This window comes from Pongo pygmaeus, chromosome 7, assembly GCF_028885625.2.
Source record: "Pongo pygmaeus isolate AG05252 chromosome 7, NHGRI_mPonPyg2-v2.0_pri, whole genome shotgun sequence".
Lineage (NCBI taxonomy): Eukaryota > Metazoa > Chordata > Mammalia > Primates > Hominidae > Pongo > Pongo pygmaeus.
In genome coordinates this window covers 26,679,202-26,698,677 of record NC_072380.2, presented here as the reverse complement: position 1 = coordinate 26,698,677, position 19,476 = coordinate 26,679,202, and the positions used below count along the sequence as shown (strand labels likewise).

Sequence of the window (19,476 nt, the reverse complement as noted above, 5' to 3'; positions counted from 1 at the left end):
GACAGCAAATTATTTGAGGCTTGCTGCAAATCTGCTTTCCATCCTCCCTCCCCAGAGTCACCACTCCTTCCTCCAGCACAGTGAACACACAAGGGTGGGTGCCCCGTGCCCGGCCCTTTGGGATCTTGGGTCTTTTGCCTTCAAGAAGAAGCTAGCGCCCTTCTTCAGATCATCCTAGAAAATCCTCCGAGCACACGCCCCCTCCCCAATGCATTTGCTCCCCTTCTCTCTCCTGCGGATGGGTGTGCCCTTGTGCACGGAGAGGAAGCCGGGGTGCCCATAGCTAAAGAGAAAACCAGAACCAAAGAGCGTCCTTATATCCAGCCCTAAAAACACATCCTGACTGTTTTAAAAGACTCTTTCGATCTCTGTCTCAGTCCCGGGTTCTACCCGGGAATCAGCTGGCCGGTTGCAATTGCACATCTTTATATAACAATGAATTTCCCTGGCGTTCTCCCCTCCCTGGGATTTCACTGGGGATGGAAAGAATAGGACGAACGAATTTTTCCAGGAAAAGATGGGGAGAGGGCGGGAGCAGGGGAGAGGTGGGAGCAAGACCGGTGCTGATCTCTGAGACATCGCTAATTCACGGCACAGACGTTTTCCTCGTGGTTTGCAAACCAACAAGTCCAGGCCCCAGCACTGCGCCGAGCCCTCCGGCCGCCGCGATCATTGTCTGGCCGGGGCCGGGCCATCTGCTCCCGCGTCGCGCAGCGCCATTAGCGCCCGGCCGCTCGCCGCGGTCCCCGCGCCCACCCTGCAGCCCGCTTTGTATGCGCCAACACGGACGCCTCCCGGGCGGCAGAAGGGGCGGAAAAGAGAGGAGAAAACGAGCCCGAATCCCCGCCAGGGCCCCAGCCCCGAACTACAGGGCGAGAAAACCGGGGGGAGGGCACCCAAAACCGGTTCCTGGCCAAGAAGAAGCCCCCGCCTGGCCCCCCGCCTTCCTACTCTGCTCATCACCTCCTCCCTGTTTTTCCTTCCCGTTTCCACACCATTCCGGTACACCCTGCCCTTTTCAGCATCCCTCTGCTGTCATTACGCCTTCGGGCTCAAACCCTCTCCTTTTTTCCAAGGACCCGGAGAAGGCTCCAGAAAGCCCTTTTTGGGTGGGGGCGGAAGACCCGGGGAGGATCGAAGTCCCCATCTCCCCACCGCTGCTGGAGGAGTCCAGCCTCGCAGCACGCAGCCCAGAGAACAATATCCGAGCTCCAGGCATGCATATTCAATCTGGCATCCATTTGCTTGCACCCCGCAGGCCGACGCTGCAGCATCTCTCACTGACAATAAAAGATAGACCAGGTCTGGCGCGCTACCTAAGGCTACCTTCGTGCACTCGCGCTCCTGTTTAATGCCTTGCAAACGATGCGACTTCTAATCCTGGATCACTGCATCTCCCACAACCACCACCACCATCACCATCGCCTCCGTTAGCAACAGAAAGGAAAAAAAAAAGTTCGGTCCCTCTCCTTTCCCCTCCTTTTTAAAAATTCCTTAGACCTTCTGTGCTACAAAAGGTGGCTGGCCGACCGCAGATTTCCCAAGTACCAAACTCACCGTGATGCGTGGAATATTTTTCTTCCCCTGATAAGACATCTCTCTCCTGGGAAAAAATTAATTTCAAGAGGGCAGCTTTAAGGCAAAAATTGCCGGGAAGGGGACTTGGGTTTTGTTTTGTTTTGTTTTGTTTTTTTCCTTTGCAAGATTGTAAAAGGTGCAACCGCTTCGCTGGTCTTGCTATTGGGAAATTTCAAGAACGTAAGGGATGAATGCAATCCTCTGTCTCTCTTTCTTCCTCTCCTCCAACACAGCCCCAGCTAGGGCGGAAAAAAAAGAGAGAGAGAGAGAGAGAGAAGGAGAGAGAGAAACAGGAGGGAAGGGGGTGGAAATAAACTACAGCAATAAAAGCCTCGGTTCAAGTCGGCCACCGTGGCGCATGCGCCGCCAGCCACTCCCTTTCCTCTCAGGCAAAAGCCATCCGCTTCGAGAGAGACGAGCAGCGATTGGCCGCGATCCTGGGATATGCAAATTTAGGCCTGTGGGGCGGGGCGCGGCGCGAGAGCGCGAAATGCGGCAGTGAGCGGCCGGGGGCGGCAGGCGGCGCGGGCGCCCGCGCGGGGAGCGCGCTTTTCGCGCGCTTTCTTCCGGCCGGGGCGGTGGGGACCGGGAATGGCGGCGGCCCCAGGCGCGGCCTGGGCCACGCGGGGACAATGGAGGGGTGGTCGTTGCGGCCGGAGGGAGGGGCGGGACCCCGAGACGGCGGGGCTTCGGGGCCGCACGCACTCGCCTGCGCGCGCCCCGGTCCCTGCCCGCCTGCGCGCCAATCCGCGGAGGCCGCCGCGGCAGCCCCGCGTGGGGTGACTGCGCCGAGCCAATGGCTTCGCTGGCGGCGAGCGCGCGACTGCACCGCCGGCCGGCGCCGCGCAGCCCGGGAGGGCGCCCGGGCCCTCCTCCTCCGCCGTTGCTGGCGCTGAGCTCGCCTGGCCCCCGCCCTGGCGCGGCTGAGGACTCGAACGGCGGCGGGCGGGAAGGGCCCGGCCACGCCCGGCCCCGGAGAGGGCGGCTGCTCCCCGGGAGCGTCCGGGCCCGGCTCCTGGGGGGCGGGGAATGGGCGCGGGCCGAGGGGAGGCTGCAGAGACGGGATCTGGCCCGCGTGGAGGCGCCGGGCTGCAGGAAATGAGAGCCCTGAGGAAACCCTTCCAATTCCCAGCCGGGAAGGAGGCGTCCGGGGAAGGCTGCGGGGTATGGGAAACCCCGCCCTGAAACATCCTTTTGTGCCTTCCGGCCGCGAGGAACTTAGTAGGGCGGAGAAATGGGGAGCAGCCGCAGCCCGCCGAGGCCGAGGTGGCCCGATCTGGGCTCTGTGCGCCCGCTTTACAGTCACGCCCACCTCGGCCCCCTGAGGGGTGCGTGGGGGCGCAGCGCATTTCGCTGGTACCTGCAGCGCTGTCGGGGGCAGCTGCTGGGATCCCAGCGCCGCGGGGGACTGAGGGTTTATAGTGCCAATGGATGGGACCCACACCGCACCGTAAGGCGGACAGGAGGAGATGAGCTGTGGAGGAGCAAGAAGGGAAGAGTTTATATCCCACAGGAAAGGGAAACTGAGTCTTGGGGAAAACCTACTGAATCGGAGTTAAAATCAAGAGTGTCCTGACTGCCCAGGCAGAGCCTAGTCACTTTAAACGGCACTCAAGGCCCCTTCGTGGCCCTAGCAATTGAGCAGGCCTGGGACCCCTTAGCTTTGCCTGTCCAAGCCATGCTGGGATGCTCTAACTTCACGGTCCGTGGGAAAGAAAAACGCTGATCCAGTTGATCCTCAGGAATCTACCGGGGCCAACCCCCGTGGGAGGTTGCCCTGGCAGGTACAATAAGTAAAACATCTGGACCAGCCATCGTAGCTCTCGGGCTTTTCTGCTTGAGGTCAAAGGATACATAGAATCCCTACGTAATCATGGGCGGGGGGGTGGGGGGAGAAAGAGTATGTAATTGGCTCACACCTGCTCAGCAAAGCTTAGCTAGATAAATACGGAATAATTCGAGCTGCTGTGGGCCTGACTTCCAATCTTTCTGCCCTTCACCACCTTAGCCACTTTAGGGGAATGACTGTCCTTCCAGACTCAGAGGAGGTGTAAAATTCTTCTTTTCACTCCTATATCTCTAAAAATCTGAAGTCCCAGAAAGGAGCTGTAGGGCACGTAGAAAGTTTCGCCGCTGGTTAATTCATTCAAGTTCAATTTAGCTGTGCATCTGAAAGAGAAAGTGAAGCACTTCCCCCTCCAGCAATCTGATATGCCGCAAGCAAGGTGAGATGATGTCGGCAAGTATTGCTGTCAACCGGTAATGGTTAAAGTCACGAGTCTGAGAAAGCTTAAAATACGCCTTTCTACTTGGCCTTTGTACTTGTGAAGAACCAACAGTCAGTCCCAGCTTTGCGGAGGACAGGGCAGTGGAGAGGAGTGTCCTATTAGCTCACAAAAATACTACTTGGCAAGGGAGTAAATAACCACACTCAAATTAATTTAAAACAAAGTAACCTCTAATTATATTGTTTGTATTCTTGTTGTATTCCCTACCCCCGTCCCCGTTGTTTGAGCTTAATGGGTTTAAATATATCTTGTTATTTACCAGTTTACCATAGAATCGTTTGTTTTGTAATAAAAGTTTCCAAGAGCTTCTGTGTCTGTCTCGTTGGCTTCAATTGTATAGCCATTGCTATGAGGTTCTTAGTCCATGATAACTGACGTTTCCACTCGTAAATATCCAAAAATGTAAGGTTTAAACTGATTTGTCTGTTCTGACTAGAGCCTAAGAGAGTATTTGGCACATAAAAGATACCAGACAAATGGTTTAAATTGACCGAGGAAGAGAACTGTCTGCAACCTGCATTTCTTACCATATTTACCGTTCAACGCAATGAGGAAAAGTAAAAAAGGGCCGAGGAGAATCTTCCACCTGCTTTGCACTGATGAAGGTGAAAAAAAACAAAAAACCACAGATAAACAGGCCTCACACTTTTACTTCAGAGATCCTTGTAAAAATAAATGAGAGGCTGGGCACAGTGGCTGACACCTGTAATCCCGCACTTTTGGATGCCAAGGCAGGCAGATCAGTTGAGCCCAGGAGTTGGAGACCAGCCTCAGCAACATGAAGAAACCCCATCTCTACAAAAACACAAATATTAGAGACTAGGCTGGCCAACATGGTGAAACCCCATCTGTACTAAAAATGCAAAAATCAGACGGGCATGGTGGCTGGGGCCTGTAATCCCAGCCATTTGGAAGGCTGAGGCAGGAGAATCACTTGAATCCGGGAGGCAGAGGTTGCAGTGAGCCAAGATAGAGCCATTGCACTTCAGCCTGGGCAACAAGAGCGAAACTCCATCTCAAAAAAACAAAAACAGACAAAATAAATTAGCTGGGTGTGGTGGAGGGCACCTGTGGTCCCAGCTACTGGGGGCACGGGAAGGTTGGGGCTGAGGCAGAAACATCAGTTGAGACTGGGAGGCCGAGGCTGCAATAAGCCATGATCGTGCCACTGCACTCCAGCTTGGGTGACAGAGTGAGACCTTGTCTAAATAATGTTTCTTATACTTTCTGTAGAAAAACACTCAATGAAAATTTCCTGTAAAATTATGAATCATTATTTGTGAATCTAATATTCGTTCCTTTTGTCAGGCATGACTTTTCCGAATTTTTAAACATTAAATGCATGCCAAACATGAGAAAGCAATGTAAAACTGTCTGTTCCGCAATCACAGCCCTTCCCAAACCTCCACTTTCCCATACTTTTCTCCCAGCACCAGAAAAGAGCCAGATGCAGTACCTAAATTAGACAATGTTTTAGTGAAATGGTAACATCCCTGGCATTCTGCATGGTGTGCAGGAAGGGAGGATCTGCCTGAGCAGATCCATGAGTGGGAAGAATGCATTTTAACCAGGTGCTGTATCAGAGTCTGATCCCTGTCTTTTCCGCAGCTTCAACTCCCCTCCCTGGACACCTACTCTGTCCCCATGCTCAGTGGGTGCACGCACACAGTGTCAGAGCAAACTTCTCACTGCCCCTGAAAACAGTGTGCCCTCCCTAATCTACGTCTTGCCCTAAGCTGTTCTTTTCCCCTCCCTCCCTCTAAAACAACTGAAATGTTACCTTGTCTATGAAGTTTTCCCCATCCTACCCCCGCAGCCTTGAGCACTCCTTCCTGTGTTCAGCTCTACTATAACACCATCACTCTATAATGACTTGCACATTTCTTCCATCAGGCCATGACTCCTAGAAGCAAAGAGCCCCCTCTTCTCCCAGCCTTGTCTCTGGCAGATGCCCTTAACATCTGGTGCATAAATAAGTGCCATCATTGCTATGACGAGGACAAAGGTTCTTGCACCAAGGTGAGTTGTGATGTCAAAAAAAAAAAAAAAAAAAATCCCCAATGCAAGCAAGCCTTTCCCTTAGGACTATCACTTTTTTTTTTTTTTTTTTTTTTTTTTTTTTTTTTTTTTTTTTTTTGAGGTGGAGTCTCACTCTGTCGCCCAGGCTGGAGTGCAGTTGCATGATCTTGGCTCACTGCAACCTCTGCCTCCCAGGTTCAAGTGATTCTCCTGCCTCAGCCTCCTGAGTAGCTGGGATTACAGGTGCCCGCCACCACACCCAGGTAATTTTTTTGTTGTTGTTTTGGAGACGAAGTCTCACTCTGTCACCCCAGGCTGTAGTGCAGTGGCGCAATCTCAGCTCACTGCAAGCTCCACCTTCTGGGTTCACGCCATTCTCCTGCCTCAGCCTCCCGAGAGGCGCCCACCACCACGCCCAGCTAATTTTTTGTATTTTTTAGTAGAGACAGGGTTTCACCGTGTTTGCCAGGATGGTCTCGATCTCCTGACCTCATGATCCGCCCACCTCGGCCTCCCAAAGTGCTGGGATTACAGGCGTGAGCCACCACACCCGGCCACGCCCAGGTACTTTTTGTATTATTAGCAGAGATGGGGTTTCACCATATTGGCCAGGCTGGTCTCAAACTCCTGACCTCGGGATCTGCCTGCCTCGGCCTCCCAAAGTTCTGGGATTACAGGCGTGAGCCACCACACCCAGTCAGGAATATCACTTTGCCGGGCCTTCCTTCTTGGCAGCCTCCCCTTCTCCAAGCCCCTGAAACTCCAGGAGGACCTAATGTTATTATTAACAGCTTATTATTCTCTGTGGGGCTGTAGCTGCCTAGATTTTAAGCTCCGCCTCCACTAACAAAACTGCTGTGTATCAGCAAGCCTGGTAGAACACGGAGACAGCACCCAATCCTAAAATGAAGGTCTAAGTCATGCAAGGTGCCTCTAGTAATTTTTTCTCAATTTCTGAAACTGTCCTTTACTCCATCCTCCCATTATTCTTTGTACATCCCTGTGTGATCCCATTCATCGCAGTAAACCACCTACACAATACAATCCTCACCGACGCCATAACTAGGTAAGTGTGATTTTTCTTCCATTCAAGGTTTGAGCTCACAGGGAAGAAAAACTCTTTCAAAAGTCTTACTCATTCCTGGCCAGGCACAGTAGCTCATGCCTCTAATCCCACTTGGGAGGCTGAAGTGGGCAGATCACCTGAGATCAGGCGTTTGAGACCATCCTGGCCAACATGGAGAAACCCCATCTCTACTAAAAATACAAAAACTAGCTGGGCGTGGTAGGGGACGCCTGTAATCCCAGCTACTCAGGAGGCTGAGGCTGGAAAAATCACTGGAACCTGGGAAATGGAGGTTGCAGTGAGCCGAGAATGTGCCACTGTACTCCAGCTTGGGTGAAAGAGCGAGAGTCCTTCTCAAAAACAAACAAACAAAAAAGTCTTACTCATTCCTTATCCTTACAGAAGGCCTGACAAGGCTGGGGGCTCAAGCAGGACTGAATGCAGGGAGGGAGGTATGAGTGGAGGCACCCAGCTAGCCCTTTGCTCACGTTTGCATCATCCAAACTGCAGGGAAGTGGGGCTGGGGAGATGCAGACATAACTCCAGTGCCCCGGGCGGCTGTGCTGCTCTCAGTTCCTCAGCATCTGCCAGGAACGTGTTCCCTCCCTGACTAGCCCACCACTGCTCTTGGTTTCATGTTCCTCTTTGGGGAGCTAGAGTAGCCATTTCTGCTTCTGTGGCACCCTGGGTCTCTGCATTAGTGCAATGTTCAGAATTTCACAGAGTAGGGGAACTCCAAAGCAGAAACTGCTGACAAAACAGAGCCCAGAGGTGGCAAAGAAAATCCCCAATGCCCAGAGTGCTGCAACTGGATGCCAAGGGCTGTGGCCTCTAATGCAGCCTGCAGAGAAGGTTGAAATGAATGCGGCAGTAAAGAGAAGGTACTGGAATCCTTCTTTGCCAAAAACAAAGGGCATTGACTAGGACACTTGAGCTGGAAGTGATGCCTTCTTCACTGCAGATGGAATCAGGCAATGACGATCATTTTCTTTGTGTGTGTAGCTCTGAAGGGTCAGAGACTGCGGATCGGATTGGAACCTGCCCACTGCCTTCCCCTGTGGCTGCATCCTTTTAGCAGCAGTGACGGTGGTGACAAATGGGGGACAGCAGTGACTGGCCCTCTGAAACAGACGCTGCTTTGGCTAGAACTGGACAGACTGCCGGCCAGCATGGGGGCTCTGCTAGGATTCTGAGGACACATCCTCCCTGCAGGAAGACAAGAGGGTCATCTGTCCAAATCCTGCTGGACAAGAGGGCACAGAGGAAGCATGCACTTCACAGAATCTAGTCGACTCGGGCTTTCTCTTATCCCCCAGTTAGCGCACACACCTCCTGAAGAACTCCTGCAATGCCCGCCCTGCACCTCGTTCTCTGGGTGGCTACAGATTTTCCCTGGGGTCTTCTTTCTATCCCTGATGGGGACAAAGGGCACCTAGCTCAGCCATCGTGCCTCAGGCCCGCCCTCTGGTGGCAAACAAAGAGTGTGCACGTGGTGCCCTGCGTGCTGGTCTCCAAGCCAGGGCAGGGCCTTGGAGATCACTTGTTTCCGTTGGTGTGCCCAAGTACTCCCCTCCGTCAGAATCACCCTGGGCCCCAGCTCAGACATCCTGAACAGAATATCCGGAGGTAAGGTCCAGGAAGGTTTTTAAACTAGTCTACTTCTGGACACTTAGCGACAGATCCAGCCCACTCCACCCTCTATTTATAGAAGGAGGAAAACATGGACTAGGAGGAAGGGCTCACTTCCTACCTAGTGAGGGCTCCACTCACCACAGGGCATCACTGGTCTGCTCTTTGTCCAGGGGGAACATTATGAAAGAGTGGTAAATATTATCACTCTCATTCCACTTGTCTGCCTTCTGGAAACAGTACAATCTTCTAAAATATTGTTATGTTGTCAGTGAGGAGGAAATTAACATGTATTGAGCACCTACCATGCTCTACGCATGGCACTGAGTGCTTTAAATAAATCTGCTTTAATCTTCTCCAAAATCCTACCAGGTAAATCTTCAGATCCTCATTTTATAGATGAGGAGAGAAAAGCACAAAGAAACCTCTTGTTCCAGGCCCAGATTCTAATTTGGGTCTGTGTGACCCCAAAACCCGAGGGGCTAGTTCTTTTTTCTTTTTTTTTTTCCTTTTCTAAGACTGAGTCTCACTCTGTTGCCCAGACTGGAGTGCAGTGGCGTGATCTCAGCTCACTGCAACCTCTGCCTCCTGGGTTCAAGTGATTCTCATGCCTCAGCCTCTCAAGTAGCTGGGATTACAGGTGCCCACCACACCTGGCTAATTTTTGTATTTTTAGTAGAGATGGGGTTTCACTATGTTGGCCAGGCTGGTCTCGAACTCCTGACCTCGTGATCTGCCCACCTCAGCCTCCCAAAGTGTTGGGATTACAGGCATGAGCCCCTGCGCCTGGCCAAGGCTAGTTCTTTTAATGGTAAGGTACTTGTTTAGTAGAAACTCGGACCCACCTTGTGCAAGAGGTGGGCACAGGTGATTGGCTGTCTTTCTTTACTCCTTCCACTGTCCCCAGTCCACATTCCTTGGATGTTTCCCCTTCTCCCAAAATCAATTCTCCATCTCTTTCTTTCCTCACAACCCAATGTAACTCAGTTTCACTCAGTGGCCCTGGCCCTCCCCTCATAGGAAACATGACAGACGAACACAAAGGTTTAAACGAATGATAAACGCTCAGTGTGCTACTCCTCTGCTAAAAAGAGAAGACTCTGGTTAGTAGAATTTCAGACACAAAGCCAGGCTGCTTGCATAAATAAAATGCAAACTGTTTATCAAGTCTGCTGCGTGTGATCTTGCCCTTCTTTTTTTAATTTTTAATTTTTATTTTTAGTAGAGACAAGAGTCTCACTATGTTACCCATGTTGGTCTCAAACTCCTGGCCTCAACTGATCCTCCCAAAGTGCTCAGATTACAGGTGTGAGCCACTGCGCCCGACTGATCTTACCCTTCTATTCCTTTCCACCCTCATCCTGTGTTACGTCCCCAAGCTCTCTCATGCCATAGCACACTGATGTCCTTCCTTTCCCTGCAATGGCCCTTTGTTGCTGCTGTTCTCTCTTCTCCCATCTCTCCTTCTTGCCCATGCATCCCTGCTTCAGGGAGGCCCTCCTTGACCTCCCTCCTGATGCCAGCCCATGTACTCCTACTCTTCCTTGTCTCAGCACTGTCTCTTTAATAGCAACAATTATAATTTGGAAGTATTTTTGTGCATTTGTTTACTTGAGTATTTCCAGTCTGTCTCTACTTCTCAATTGCAAAGCCCCTAAACCACCTAGTCCTCCACTCCACCTCGCAGTGACCACACAACACTCAACAAACAAGAGTTAAATGACAAATGAACAGGAAAACCTTTCTAAGGACACCTGTTCTTCAGCCCAGGTGACCGAGGCTTCATCTTCTACCTGTTGCCTCCCAGATATGCACCTGCCGTTCTCTAATCCTGATTCATCCCAGGCTTTGGGTGATTTTTTGGTTGTTTTTTGTTTTTGTTTTTGTTTTTCTTTTTGTTTTTGTTTTGGAGACAGGGTCTTGCCCTGTCACCCAGGCTAGAGTGCAGTGGAATGAGCATAGCTCACTGCAGCCTCAAACTCCTAGGCTCAAGCGATCTGTCTCCGCCTCCCACATAACTGGGACTACAGGCATGCATCACCATGCCTGGCTAAGTCTTTTTATCTTTTGTGTAGACAAGGTCTCGCTATGTTGCCCAAGCTGGTCTGAAACTCTTGGGCTCAAGCAATCCTCCTGTCTTGGCCTCCCAAAGCAGTGGGATTACAGTTGGGGACCCTCACGCCTAGCCTTCACCCCAGGTTTTTAAAAGACCAGATGGTGAGGATTCACCTCACTGGATAAGGTCGCATGGCCTAGGTTCTAATGATACATGGCAGAGTGTGCAGATTCCTTTTCTACTGGGATCTGTCCTTGGGAAGCATCAAGCCTCACATTCACAAAGCTCAGCTGTGCCTGGAGGTCCAATCATGATAACTGCAGCCAGATTCCTCTTTTCAATCCTGCACTTCAGGCTTGTACTCACCACAGCTAGAAAATACCGCAGATCCCCCTCAACTGGGCCCTCCTTGATTCAGAATCTGTGTCGATTCTGAAAACGGCCAAGCAAAAGGGGTAACTGTGAACTCTGAAAGTGTAAATAACATTTCAGGAGTTTTTGTCTCTTAAAAGAATTCGCCACAATCAATGTACTGAAAACTGCTCACTCATCCAAAACCACGCCATAGCTCTTGCCCATTTGTCCATTTCAGTTCCCTAGAGGCCACTTTGGGGCAATTTATTAGCTTAGTCTGGGAATGCTTGAAAGTAGTCCATTTGGATATTGTAAAGATTTAACAAAATTCTGACCTTTCCTGTAAATAAATTGGTCCTCTTTCTGCCCTCCTCACTCCCCCATCCTGTTTGTTTTCAAGGAGTGAGAATTTATTACTGACCTTGTGTGCCAGCCCTCAGGAGACCAAGGGGGATCAGGAGATGTTTACAAGTTCCCCATACACAGTCCCCCTCTTGTAGTACAATGCTGTAGAAAGAGAAGTCACAGGTGAATGGCACATGATGCTTTACCAATGTTTTACCAGCTCCAGGCAAACTGTGCCCCTCTACCTAGGGTTAGGCTGGGGGCTCTCCACCCCCACAGTGTCATCAACTCAACGACTGGTCTCCCTCCAGCTTCTGGGAACATCCACTGTCTCGAGGAACCAGATAGAACTCTTCCTATCTGCCTATCAAGCAGATAAGGAAATCATTGAAAGAATAAACAGCCAAATGCCGTTGTGCTGTTAGTAACCATCAGTCTCATTTGTGGGCTTTAAACTAAATTCTACAACTGTAGGCAGTGTTTAACTCCTGTGGGCACTGCCAAACCAGCGGAGGAATGAGTGCCTGCATATGTCCATCGGGGCTCAGGAGTTCTCTCTCTTTCTTCAGAGAATTAGAAATGGAGGTAGGATAGTAAAAAGACCACTTTAAAGGGACAGGGCACTGATGGAAGAAAATAACACTGGAGCCTGGAGAGACTAAGTGGGAATTGATGCTCTTCATCTCTCCTCCTCCCCATCTAAGGCCACTGCCTCACCGGGGGCACCATCTTCACATTCCCTGAGCATGCTGGGCTGTTTGCAGCTCCACACTTGCGCTCACATGCCTGCCTCTCCCAGCATGCCTAGGCCCTCTTGGACCCCTCACACCATCACTCCTCTGTGCAACCATTCCTGAGCCCTCAGGTCCAGCTGATTACTCCTTCTCTTATGCCCCCACTGGGGTCTGTACAGACTCTTGGCAGAGTGCCAAAACAGTCTGCTCGACTATTTCCTTATACAGTGTCTCCTTCTCTTAGACAGTAAGCATCTTGAAGACAGAGACTATACTTTCTCTCTCCTCAGCACCCACCATAAGGCCTTGCCTGTAATAGGCAAACAAATTCTGAAAGGATGGATGGATGGATGGATGGATGGATGGATAGCAGATGGGTGGGGTGGATGGATGAATGGATAGGTGGGTGGGCAGATGGATGGATGGATGGATGGGCAGATGTATGTATGTATGTTCGTATGTATGGATGGATAGGTGGATGGATGTGTGGGTGGATGGATGTGTGGTGGATGGATGGATGGATGGATGGATGGGTAGGTGGATAAACGAATGGGTGGTGGATGGATAGATGGATGATGGAGGGATGGATGCTTGGGTAGATGGACAGACAGATGATGTGTGAATGGACGGATGGATGGATGGATGGATGGGCAGATGTATGTATGTATGTTTGTATGGATGGATGGATAAGTGGATGGGTGGATGGATAGATGGATGGATGTGTGGGTGGACAAATGGATGGATGGATGGGTGAGTGGGTAGGTGGATAGATGGATGGGTGGGTGGACGAATAATGGATGATGGATGAATAGATGGATAGACAGATGACGGGTGGATGGATGGAAAAGTGGATGGGTGGAAGAGTGGATGGAATAGATGTATGATGGAAGGATGGATGCTCAGGCAGATGGATAGACAGATGATGGGTGAATGGATGGATAGATGGGTGGGTAGGCAGGTGCACAATGGATAGATGAATAAACACATTACACAAATGTCCCCATTATAAAATAAGCCCAAACACTGGGACTTGAGTCTAACATAGACTCACTAGGACTTCAGTCTACCATAACCTTCTGAAGCACAAAATTTACAACCAGGTCCTGTCTTAGGCCTCATCCATTTAGTTAAAGTTTCTAGGAGGACTGTGGGTGGCTTCTTTTCCATTGTCTTTCTTCTCATCATCTACTCCTTTCCCTCCTGTCAAGCCTGTGAGAGGTTTGCCTTAAGGCTGTTGTCAGTGTCCTTCCTACCCTTCAGGCCTATGAGCCCCACCGCTTTGTCAACCACACTCTGTTCAGTTTGTAATCAAGTCCAAAGAGGACATGCATGCCACAAGGCCCTATAGTCCAAGAGTTCGTATTAGGTATTTTCTCTTTGAGAAAATATTCAGCATTTCACAGTAAGCAACGGGATAATTCCCTCAGGTTTCCAATTCCCTCCTTTCTCCTGCAGGGCCCCTTTAGGGGAGGGGGATCCTGTGATTTTTTGTATCTGACCAGGCCCCTTCCAAGAGTCATCAACCAGAGGCTGCTCCTCCCCCAGGTCCTCCTCTAAGATTTGTCTGACTTCTCTGTACTCCAACTGCCCACCCTGCAAGGTCATTTCCAGACCATCACTTTCTCAGCAGCTTGCAGAAGCCCTGCCCTTCTGTGTACCGTCATCTCTGTCTCCAAGACACTTCTGCACATTTATTCAGGACATAATCAGCTGGGTCTTTCCATGTCTATCTGGCACTGAGATGTAGCAGAGGCCACTGGCTCTTCATGAAATCCAGGCTCTTCTCCTCTTCCAGGACACACAACTGGACTACATTTCCCACCCTCATCGGCAGAGAGATGTGACAGAGTTCTAGCCAACGCAGTGCATCTCTTCAAGGCCTGGGACATAGACAATTCCCTCTTCCTCCTCCAGGCTTTTTCTCCAAGCTGACAGGATGATGGTTGCCCAGACAACCTTGGGAGCTGCGTGTTGAAGATGTTAGAACCACCAGCAGTTTGACTTTCCAGTTAATTGCATGGAGCGGGGACCCTGTACCTTTCTCTGCCCACTCAACAGAAACACCCACCTTGAACTATTATGTGATACACAAATAAACTCCTTTTGTGCTTGAGTCATTATACATAGTGGAGTCTATTTATCATAGCAGCAGTATTCTTTCTACCACAACTCCTAACTTAATCCTGTTTGAATTTAAAATTTGTGTGAAATACACACATACCCTCAGTTCCTTCACTTTGCTGACCCCTGTGACCTTGGCCTGCCCTTATCTTTAGCCATTGACTCCCAGGGCTATCTGAGCCCTCATCCCCTCACCACATCATCAAGATGCGATGAGTCACCCTCTTCATTCACAGCTGGGCCCCCATGGTCCATTTCCTGGACCACTCTCACCAGCAACATCATTCCGCTAATCTTACCCTGCAACCTCCCAATCCTGGGGCAGCCCTAAAATTCACTATTCCCTCACCACTTCTGTGGGAGCAGCCACAGAACACTCATACTGCATTAAAGATTGGGACAAAAAGAAGTCATGATATCAAAAAGACACCTGCACTCATATGTTTATTGCAGCACAAGTCACAATTGCAAAACTATGGAACCAGCCTAAGTGCCCACTGACCAATGAGTGGATAAAGAAAAGGTGGTACATATACACCATGGAATACTACTCAGCCATAAAACAGAATGATATAATATCTTTTGCAGTAACTTGGATGGAGCTGAAAGCCATTATTCTAAGTGAAGTAACACAAGAGTGGAAAGCCAAGCACTGTATGTTCTCACTAAAGGCATACAGAGTGATATAATGGACTTTGGAGACTCAGAAGAAGGAGGGTGGGAAGGGGGCTAGGCATGAAAAAAAACTACACATTAAGTACAACGTACACTCCTTGGGTGACGGGTGCACTAAAATCTCAGACTTCACCACTATACAATTCATCTATGTAACCAAAAACCACTTTTATCCCAAAAGCTACTGAAATTAAAAAAAAAAAAAATTCTTTTAAAAAGCGACTGGGACAGATCACTCCAGAAGAGCCTCCCCCAAAGACTTCCCACTGGTCATTGGCCTGGCCACCCTCTCACGCCTCTCAGCAGCTGTCACCACCTTTGCCATGCTTCCTGGGTCATCCTCAGTTGTGTTCTCATGAGCTCAGTTTGGCTGGAGAGCCCAGTGCTGAATGAGGAATCACAAATGGAATAAGGATTCATAGCACAGCATCACACACACCCCTCTTTTCTCCTTCCCTAGATCTCATAGGAAGAGGTCAGCCCATTCAAGGATTATTCCCAAATCCATACTGTTTCCCACCCCGCCCTGCTCCCAGATCTCAAAGTCTTCCTCTCCACCACTCAGTCCCTTGAGCTTGGAAACCTCCTCCAGCCGTTCCCATCTCCCTGGCCCTGTGCTCCTCACCATGATTGCCCTGCCTTGCTGTTCCTACACAGTTAAGCTTCAGGAATGTGTAGCATACATTCCTGACCATCACTTCCTCAACTTCAACTCCCACTTGCTTCTCAGCCCACTACTGTTGGCCTCTTCCCCTGACTCCATTAGAAAAGCTTGGGCAAACGGCATGCTGATTGGAAGCTAATGCCCCCTTTGTGATCTTTATTTTAACTGAGCTCATTGTGATACTCAACATTATTGCCTCTACCTTTTTTCTTCCAAATTCCCCTCCCTTGCTTCTGTGATGCCTTTTTTTCCAGCTCTCTTCACACTTTTATAACTCTTCTTTCTAAACGTTCATTGAGTTCCTCTTACCCAGTCTTAAATATCAATGATCCCTGAGGTTGCCTCCTAAGCCTCTTTCTCTGCCATGGTTTCAACAACTACCTAAATATTTCTAACTTCCAAAGCTTTATTCCTCACCCTTTCCACACTTCATTCATTCATTCATTCATTCAGCAAGGTTACATTAAGTGCCTTCTATGTGCCAAGGGATATGATAGTGAAAAAACCTACAACACCTCTGCCCTCATGGAAGTTACCTTCTACAAGGGGGTAGCCATTTAATTAATGGGTAAAGAAACAAATACAAAGGATAACTTCAGATTGTGGTCAGTGCCATCAAGGAAATAAACGGATAGAGAGGTGGAAAGGCACTTTAGACAGGGTGGTCTAGGAAGGTCTTTCTGGGGAGCTGACATTTAGGTAGGGATTTAGTCCCAAGAGCAAAAATCAGACTTTGCCTCTGGAGGGAAAATTCTGGACTTAGCCTCAGCCAGCAGAGTTCTAGACTTAGCCTCTGGAGGAAGTAGCAAAACGTGGTGTCTGGGAGCTGAGTTCAGGACTTCATGTCTGGAAAAAGATATTGGGGCTTCAATTCAATTTTTGCAGCAAAGTTTCTGACTCAATGTGTTAATTAAAAGGGAAGACTTAGTCTTTGGACTAAGATGAGAAGGAGGAAGCCATCTGGGAGAAGAGAGCTTATGTAAGAGAAAACAAAAACATGGGAAGACTGAGATTAGGATGAGGTGGAGTGTTTTGGGAACAGAAAGGAGTCTAGTGTGACTGGAGAACTGTGAGCAAGAGAGAGTGACAGACATGAGCGTGGCCCTTTAAAAACTGTGCCACAAATTCTTTGGCATCCTCCTAATGAAAGGTGGGGTCTACATGCCCTCCCTTTGAATTCAGGTGGGCTTCTGGCTGCTTTGACCAGTAGAGTATGACAGAAGAGATGCCTCCCAAGCACAGGTCACAGAAAGCATGGTCTGAGTTCAGACACAGGTGTGGGAAATCCAGCTACCCTAAGGCCACCATGATGTAAAGAAGCTGAAACTATGGAGAGACCAATATAGGAATTCCAGCAGAGAGTCCCCCCCAGCCCAGCCTTCCTGCCATGGTGCCAAGGTGACAGACGTATGAGTGAGAAAGACTCTGGAGGACTCCACCCCGGTTGTTCAAGTCACCCAAAGCCATTCAAGTTTTCTCAGATATGGCCCTAGACATCGTGGAGCAGAGACAACATATCCCTGCTCTACTGTGTTCAAATTCCTGAGCCACAGGATCCATGGGCACAATAAGACTGTTGTTGGTCTTTACCACTACAATTTGGGGCTATTTGTTACACAGTAACATCTGCTTTGTACAACTGAAGTTAAAGCAGCAGGCAGGGACACATCTGCAGGACTGTGGGCCATGGAAACAGATTTGGATTTTATTCTATGTTTAAAAGGAAACCATTTAAGCATTCTAATCGGGAACAACAAAATCTGACCAATATTTTTCATATATTATTCCAGCTGTAGTGTGGTGGTGCAAGGGTCGAAGAGAGGCAAACAGTAAGAAGGTAAGAGTGGATTGTGGCTAGGACCAGGGCAAGGGCACTTGAGATAAATGGACAGATGTGTCATTTATGTTGGAGGCAATAATAACGGTTACCACTTCTGCAGCAATTACTGGGCCAGGCATTGTTCTCAGTGCTTTGCAAGTATTAACTGTGGTTAAGCCTCAGAATACATTTAATCCTCACAACAACTCTGTGAGGTAGAGTGGAAACAAAGTGAGATTAAGGAACTTTCCCCAGGACCCAAAACTCACACATGGCAGAGCCAGGAATCAAGCTCTGCAGTCTGACCAGTGTGTGTCCTTCCTCTTATCCACTCTTGTTTCTGCTGCCAATAAAACTCACCAATAGATTAGATGCGGAGTAAGTAGGGGAAAACTATCAAGTGTGAACTCTAGATTTGGGGATTGAATCAAGGTGAATGGTGGTATATAAATAAAACTATAATATCAAGTGTGAACTCTAGATTTGGAAATTGATTCAAAGTTGAATGATTCAAAGTTGAATGGAAATTGACTCAAAGTACCAGTCCATGGCCTGTTAGGAACGGGGCCTCACAGCAGGAGGTGAGCAGCGAGTGAGCCAGCATTACCACTTGAGCTCCACCTCCTGTCAGATCAGCCGGCCAGTAGATTTTCATAGGAGCTCGAACCCTATTGTGAACTGCCCATGGGAGGGATCTAGATAGCATGCTCTTTATGAGAATCTGACGAAGGCCCTGATGATCTGAGGTGGGACAGTTTCATCCCAAAACCATCCCCCAGTCCCTCTTTCCATGGAAGAACTGTCTTCTGTGAAACTGGTCCATGGTGCCAAAAAAGTTGGAGGCTGCTGTATTAATGGATGTAAGAAAGACAAAGTGAGGAGTGGGGTGAAGTGGGGGTGTGGGATTATGGGGGAGTTGATCAGGATTTCCACTCGGTTAGGGGGATGGTTTCCAATGGGGCCATGTTAATTTGAGATGACTTTAAGATATCCAAGTGGAAATAATAAGGCACTCAAGTGAGAAGTTGGGGCTTAAGATGTGAATTTAGGAACATCCACTCATGGATGGTAATTAAGTCAAATAATTCTATGACACCAGCTGAGGGGGAGGTAATGATGGAGAGAAGAGGGTCAGTCCTGATACCTCTAATTCAACTAAAGAAAGGGTGGTCTGCAAAGAAGACTCAGAAGGAGTGGCCAGAGAGAGGCAGAGTAGCATGTATTGGACACCAAGAATGGAGAGTACTTCAAGAAAGCAGGAGTGGTTGTCTGAGGCTGCTGAGAGGCAACTGGATATAACCACTCCCACATCCCATGGGCATCAACTCAGAAATGCCCAATGACCAACTCTAGTAGAGTCTTGCATTTCTCATTTTCACCCCTCTCCCATCCCTCCCCCTGCTTCTTTCAAGGCTGCTGAGGGCAGGTAGAGGGTGAGATAATGGATGTGGCAGCAACTGTAGTTGCTGTAAGGTACCATTAATAACTGTGGACAGCTGCTCTCTTACAACTTCCCTTCCTCTAGCTCAATTTAAATTCTTCTTTAGACTTGGAGGCCTGACAAACACTCATCATATGATTAATGATGTTTCTTTCCTTTCTGGTTGGAAAATGGGTGGAATCAGCACTTTGTAACTGCTGGTGATTATACTTACATAGATCATACTAACGTCCGCATGCACCTTTACTAAAAGGATAAAATTATACATATTGTGAAGACAGAGGACGTTAATGATTGGAAAATACCAGTAGGAATTTCTCCCTCTGCCCAAAAATGATGGCTGCTTACTGTTTTAATGTTTCTGCTAAAGCATAGAGATGAACCTGGTTCAAGTGAGATATTGGGTATCACCAAGACCCATTATTTCTGCTTGGGAGAGAGGAAGCCCTCGAATCCTTCGCCTAGAAGTTCTCATAGGGTACAGCCCACAAAGCCTGGCTGTGAACTGTGAGCTGTGAGCTGTGGACAAACTCATTTATGTCTGCCTTCAACATCGAGTAAATGGAGGTCCAGAACTTCCCAGACCTGCAGATAGGTGCATCCCACCAGCAGAGGGCTGCAATCATTGTGAATAAAAGCTAAATGTTATCTTAAATAGAGAATAAAGTGAAAATAAATCCTTTGATT

At 49.1% G+C, this 19,476-nt stretch overlaps 1 protein-coding gene across 2 annotated transcripts in view; it reads right to left on the bottom strand.

Moving 5' to 3' along the window:
- Nucleotides 1-19,476, bottom strand: part of DPYSL2 (dihydropyrimidinase like 2) — a 140,054-nt gene that overhangs the window by 77,855 nt on the left and 42,723 nt on the right. The window contains exon 1 of one of the 2 annotated variants that reach the window (XM_054498543.2): nucleotides 1,558-2,302. The exons of the other annotated variant lie outside the window; for it this stretch is intronic. Coding sequence (XP_054354518.1) covers nucleotides 1,558-1,596 — 39 coding nt within the window. The 5' untranslated portion in view covers nucleotides 1,597-2,302. Of the gene's footprint in view, nucleotides 1-1,557; nucleotides 2,303-19,476 lie in introns of those variants that run through there. 2 annotated transcript variants of the gene reach the window in all.